We start from the raw sequence: 6,679 nt of genomic DNA on the forward strand, positions 1-6,679 counted from the left end.
TCCTAAGAAATGGGCACCTGTCCTTTGGTGGTTCCTTGGGAACAGTTATCAGTGTTTGTTTTCTACTCCTAGCAGGCCTCTGGGTACAGCTATTATGTTTTAAGTAAACAGGCCACTTGCCTATTCAGCTGGCAGCTTGACAGAAGCCTACGCCTAGATCCTGTCAAAAATCACTTTGTGGTTGAGAGTGTGCCAGGCCTAGAGGTGGTGAGCTGAGCCTAGCAGGGTTGACGATGGCTGTGGCAGAAGCCTCCCAGGTAGAGCGTGAGACCCAAGGTGAGAATCGAAAGGCACCGCTGGCCCAGGTCCCCAGACACCTGTTTCCCCCACCTCCCCTCTCCCTGCAGGAGAAGCTGGGGAGAGTTGGTGTTCCCTCCACGTAGCAGATGGTCCCTGCACTCGCGAGGAGGCAGAGGGTTATGAAAGCAGGTTCGATGGAACGCTTTTACCTGAAGGAGGTGTTAATCTCTAAATAACCATGAGTGGGCTTAGAGGAATTAGTCATAATTGAGGATTTTTTCCCCTCTGAGATAGCTCAAAGTCATGTTATCTTATGACCAGGGTGTCTTGACTGTGACACCCCCTGAACATGGATAATTATATAGCACCAAAAGGTGTAGAAAGTGCATGCACACAGTCAAGTTTTCCTGTTAAAAATAATCCAGCAGAGAGCCTGCGAGAACACATGACTTTCCTCGCCAAAGTTGTTAAGGAAGAGGTTTCTAAGTTACCAAACTTACTGACAGTTAAACCTTCCCCAGGCATGTGTGGGAGTTAGAAGCCAAGTCTGTGATAATTCTGTAGAAGCTGTGGCGAATTAATAGCCCTTCCTCGAGGGGGGGAGGGTGGGCAGAGAGGGGGAGTCGGCTTCCCAGTTGAGCTTCTCTTTGGCAGAACAGTTGGGCAATTCTGACCTTCCCATGCCGCCCTGACTTCAGGTGCAGAGCTGCTTAATTACAAGTGAAAGGCTTTAAAATTAAAGGGGAAAAAACCCCACATTCTTCACAGTTGATCAGAAAATAGATTAAATTAACAAGAAGTTGGGCAGGCTTTTTTTTTTTTTTTTAAATGCCGAGAAGGCTCCCAAACTCCCCAGCAGCCAGATTGAGTGTGAAAGACGAAGTGGGAACTTGGGAGTGTGGAAAGGCTCAGGCTGTGAGCAGAGTGGAGTACGCACAGGGCCTTGCAGTTCAGACAGAGCAGACTTTGAGCTGAGTAGGACTTAAGGAATACATAGGAATGTTGCATGTTTGTTTTAGCTGTGGTTTTAGTAGCGAGGAAGGCCATACACCCTCAGATTAGGCAGGGATCGTAATATGCACAGAATGGGAATCACTCAGGGTTGTGTGATGAAGGTAGCTTAGCGGAAGTCAATGAAAGGTAAGTATATGATTAAAGTGTGGGACTGGGAGGACGTCTTGATGGCCCAGCGGTTAAGACACTGTGCTTTCACTGCTGAGGGCCCAGGTTCGATCTGTGGTCAGAGAACTAGGATCCCACACACCTTGTGGCATGCCCACAAATAAATAAATAAAATGTGGGAGAAGAAGGGACACATTAGAACACTTTTTGGAGACAGTTTCATAAGCAGTAGCTCGTTGGAGTCCACCTTCTGGCATTTCTGAGCAGTGAAGGGGGTAGACATGGGGCTTGTGAGTCACCCAGCTAGTTAGAGGTGACTGGGAGTGGACCCACCGCAGGACCCCCTGGAAAAGAACTCTGAGGCAGCTGGTAAGACTTTTGGACCTTAAATAATTGAAAGCACTAAACAAAGAGGAAACCAAAAGCAGAAAAGCCTAAGCTTTTACAAGTCTGGTTTTTATGGCCTTACCTACTCTGCTTCATATTACTGTCCTCCTGTTGCAGACAAAGAGACTGAGGTTTAGAGCTAGTTACATAATGTTTTCAAGGTCATGCAGCTACTTCTATAGATGAAGAAAGCAATGTACCAGAAATGTCAACAGCTACTGAAAAAACAGAACATGATCAGTGGTGGGGGAGAGGCCAAGCTTGGCCCTTGAGAATTGGGTGTTACGGACCTGGGTTCTGTTTCTCAGGCTGCTTGATGGCCTTGGGGCAGCACTCTTCCTTTCTGTTTTTTTAAATATTTGTTTACTTATCTGGCTGTGTCTGGTCTCAGTTGCATCACGTGGGACCTTTGATGCAGTGCACAGACTGGTTACAGCACGCAGGCTTAGTTGCTCCACGGATCCCCAAGCAGGGGTGAAACCCACGTCCCCTGCATTGCAAGGTGGATTTGTAATCACTGGACCACCAGGGAGAGTCCCCACACTCTGTGTGGCTCACGAACTAACAGGGCTTCCCTGGTGGCTCAGACGGTAACAAATCTGCCTGCAAGGCGGGAGACCTGAGTTTGTTCTGGGTCGAGAAGATCCCTTGGAGGAGGGCAAGGCAGCCCACTCCAGTATCCTCGCCTGGAGAATCCCCACGGACAGAGGAGCACGACGGGCCTGCAGTCCGTGGGGCTGCACAGAGTCGGACACGACTGAGCATGAGCTAACAACCATGTTTAATGGTTGAGAAAAATAGAAGACTCTTCCGTGCCACATGAAAAAGGGTACGAAATTCAAATGCCAGTGTCCAGAAAGGCAGTTTTCTTGGAGCAAAGCCACTCCCGTTCATTTCCACACTGTCGATGGTGGCTTTCACACTACACGGGCAGAGATGTGTAGCCGCGACAGACTGTGGCCCACAGAGCCGAAAATATTTACTCTCCGGCCATTTAGGGAAAGGGACTGCCGGCCCCGGTCTGGAAGCCGAGTCCTCCCTGAGTTCTGGCTAGTGAGTGGACCTGCAGTGGGGTCTCCTCTCCTCCCCTAGCCTGGTGACTGAGGGCAGCAGAGGGTCATTGCATGAAGTGAGGTGCACTGAGCCACACAAGGTTGAATGAAAAGAAGCTCTGAGGAGATGGGAAAAGAGGGAGGAAAGGATAAAGGGAGGGAAAACCGGGGTGGCAGAGAGGGGCTCTTCCTCAGCGAGGACTGGGCCCCTCCTCTGTAAGGAGTGCACGCCACTTGTGGGTCTAGCTTTCAAATCTTAAGTGAAGCTGAGCGTGGTTTCCCGGCTGGGCAACCGAACAGGATTCCTTGCCCTCTTTGGAACAAAGGGAGCCCCTGGTGGCTCAGACAGTCAAGAATCCACCCGCAATGTGGGAGACCTGGGTTCTGTCCCTGGGTGGGGAAGATCCCCCGGAGAAGGGCACGGCAGCCCACTCCAGCATTCTTGCCTGGAGAATCCCATGGGCAGAGGAGCCTGGCCGGCTGCAGGCCCTGGGATTGGAGAGTGAGACGTGGCTGAGCATCTGGGCACTCCTGCTTCATAGGCAGTCTCCTGCAGGCCTTCCAGGCCTCTTCTCACTGTAATATTTTGAGCTGCAAGGACTTGGGTTCACTGATACGTTCCAATGCCTGGAGTGAATGAATGAGTGACTTGCAGCTTCTAGAGAGAAGCTGCTCTGCACCACCCCTCCCCCGCCCCCACTGTGGCTGGTCCTTATGCTGGCCCGTGCGGAGTGGGACAGCTCAGGTCCAGAAGTCCCAGAACATTTAACCCATGGCCTCCTCTTTTCTCCTGCTTCCTTAGGGCTGTTGAGAAGCTATGGCCACCGAAGCCCCTGTGACTATAGCCCCCGCTGAATGCAGCCCTGTTGGCAGCACGGCGACCGACAGCTTCCTTTGGCAGCCAGACTCACTAAACATGCATGTCACGAGGCCCAAGTCTGCCAAGGGACGTACTCGGCCAAGGCTGTACAAGCACCTGGGCACAGAGGGTTGTTCTGGCCGCACCCCAGCTTCTCTACCTCCGGCCATTCCCTGCGAGTCGCCGAGCAGCCAGAAACCTGGAGCCTGCACCCCCAGATCTCCAGATCAGGGAGCCCCCAGTGAGATCCCAGAGCTGCTGCAGCAGGCGCCCTTTGGGGCGTCCTCTTCCCTCAATAAATACCCAGTCCTCCCTTCCATCAACAGGAGGACCCTGGAGGAGGGCGCCCTGGAGACTGTCGCTAAGAAGGCTGGCTCCCTGCAGCTCAGCAGCGCCCAGGCTCTTTCCCAGGAGGAGGCCTGCACCACAAAGATGGGTGAAAAAGATCCCCAGGCTCAAACCTGTTCCCCAGAGAGGAGAGTCCTCGTGCAGACCGAGAGACAGACCTCCTCCAGGGCCGGAGACCTGAAAGAGCCATCAGATGAAGAGCCAAGGCTGCTGCTCGCCATCCGCTCACCCTCAGGCCGAAGGTTCATCCGCCACTTCCGGCCAACTGATGACTTGCAGACCGTCGTGGCCGTGGCCGAACACAAGAACAAGGCCACCTACCAACACTGTGCCGTTGAGACGATGGAGGTGCCCAGGAGACGTTTCTCTGACCTCAGCAAGTCTCTGCAGGACTGTGGAATCCCCAACAAGTCGGTGCTGGGCATCTCCCAGGAAGAGGGGGAAGGTTGGTCCTGAGTCTGCAGCCATCGGACTGGGGTCCTGGGTGTCTCAGCGAGGTGCATGCATGGGTGCCACGGCCTCCCCAGCAGCTTGCTTCCAAGTGCCATATAGACCTGCTGCACCTGTGGCTCTTGGGATGCCCACCCTCCAAGCATCTTCTTCACAGCCGTGAAATCTACACACGCACCAAATGCGTTGAGAAGATTCTCTTCCTGTTGTTCAGTTCTCTCCAGCGCTGGAGTGAACTGGCGAGTGACCGAGGCTGCTCCCTGAAGAGCCCAGCCCTCCTTTGCTGCTCAGGTCCTTCCTGGAGCACCTGGTTGCCTTTGCAATGAACTTGCACTCGCTGGAAGCCAGCGGTTCGCCTTTCTGTATTTGATGCAGGATTAAACACTTCCCAGAGAGGATTCTGGTCTGTTAAATAACCAGGGTTGAGGAAGTACTGCACCGGCATTTGTGTTCCTTGCAGGCATCTTTAAGAAGCAGGCAGTTGACTTTGTTTGGGGAGCAGCCCCTCTGCCAGTCTCGGGTGGCCCGACTTCTCGGGGATTACCGTTTGTGTGAGGTGGTTTCAGGGGAAAGAATAGGTCTTTTGCTAATACAGATCCCCCAGCACACCAACATTTCTGAGAGAGTCCAAGAGCTGGAAAATAAATCCCTTCCATAAGCAGCGAGTAGCCAGGGGCCACTTTATATTTTTGACAGAGTCTGACCAGGTTTACAATTTTTGGAAGCTGCTCTCTGTGCACAAGATTTTCCCCAAACTGAGAAAAGCCAGCAGCATCTGCCATCCTTGGCATTTGCCAGTGGTGGTATCGTTTGCTTTTAAATGACACAAAAGCCCACAAGTCTGCACAAGTTTGTAGGAAAGGCCCCCTTGGCTGATCTAGGTGTGGATACGCTGTTTTATCCCCCAGTTTCAGGGTCTCCCAACTTCAAGCGCAGAGGCGCCCTGGAGGTAACACAGGTGCCCGCGGTCTCTGAATTAGAATCCCCTGGAGGGAGAGGGCGCCTGGGTTTGGTGTTGCTTTGCTGCACCTGTGCTGAGACCACGTGCCCAAGTAAATGTCCGGTCAATCAGCATGATGCCTGCAGCTGTGTGGCAGACCCCCGAGCCTTGTTTTTCCAGCTCTGAAGTGCTGACGTGGAAATCTGCCAAAGTTTCCTCATATGGTGAGCTCAGCAAGGCTCCCATGTCGCATCTGGACCCCCTTTATGGCCAAATCGCCCTTCAGAGTGGGGAACACTTGTCCTCCCAGAGCTGTGCTGTCAGGAAGCCCTGAGTACTGATAAGCACCCCCGCTTGCTAGGTACACAGAGAAGGCAGGGCTTCTAGAAGTATCGCAGCAAGTGCATGTCAGCACTTCTCTGGTGGTCCAACAGATAAGACTGCAGGCTTCCAATGCAGGGAGCGTGGGTTCAATCCCTGGTCAGGGGACTAAGATCCCACACGCTGCCAAAAAAGCAAAACCAAAACCAAAAACAGGTGCATCTTGCGTGTAGATAAGGCCTGCAGTTGGAAATGTTACTTCCAGCAAATCAATAACACAGCCCCGGAGATTAACACCAGCATCATTTCTCTGAAGAAGGCTTGCCTTGTCCCAAACTGCATCCCACGCCACCCAGATCATTCTAGAATAGGCCATTTTGGAATGTTTTGCAACATTTCTTAATGCCATTTTGGTTAGCCACTCCTCTGATTGCAAAGGTCAGCCAGGGCGGGCAGTGCCTTGGTCAGGCCCCCGCCACTGGCCCCATCCTCCAGCCGCTGACCCTGCAGGGGGGCCAGGGGCCAGGTTACTTGTGCCTGGTACTCACAGTCCAGGAGTTTCGCCTCCCACCTGGGACTGGAGCACAGAACTCTGCCTCTGATCTCCGAGGAAGATAGGAGGAAGAGCCTCCCACGAAATCACACCTACTCTGTGGTAAGAATAAAATCCCACCCACCTGGGACTTGGTAATTTCTCCAGGCAGGAAATCTTTAGCAAACTGCAGTGAAATGGAGCATGCTTAAAGGAGTTAGAATGTTGTGCACTTAGGGATTTGCTGCTGCTACTAGCTTAGAATTTTGGGGTGGTGGGAAAAAAATTGGAACATATAAAGCATAGAAATATTTTAGTATATTTGGGGATCTGTTAATAAAGCTAGATTTGAAACTCCTTAATGAGCTTTTTGTGTGTGTGAGAGGGGACAGGACATGACAGTACTAACAATAAAAGTCAGTTCACAT

At 52.2% G+C, this 6,679-nt stretch overlaps 1 protein-coding gene across 1 annotated transcript in view; it reads left to right on the forward strand.

The window, feature by feature from the left end:
• The window catches only part of UBXN10 (UBX domain protein 10), a 5,980-nt gene extending 1,126 nt beyond the window's left edge, over positions 1-4,854 (forward strand). Inside the window, exon 2 of the mRNA XM_018054989.1 lies at positions 3,604-4,854. Coding sequence (XP_017910478.1) covers positions 3,619-4,464 — 846 coding nt within the window. The 5' untranslated portion in view covers positions 3,604-3,618 and the 3' untranslated portion in view covers positions 4,465-4,854. The remainder of the gene's footprint in view (positions 1-3,603) is intronic.

Source organism: Capra hircus, chromosome 2, assembly GCF_001704415.2.
Source record: "Capra hircus breed San Clemente chromosome 2, ASM170441v1, whole genome shotgun sequence".
NCBI classification, from domain to species: Eukaryota; Metazoa; Chordata; class Mammalia; order Artiodactyla; family Bovidae; genus Capra; species Capra hircus.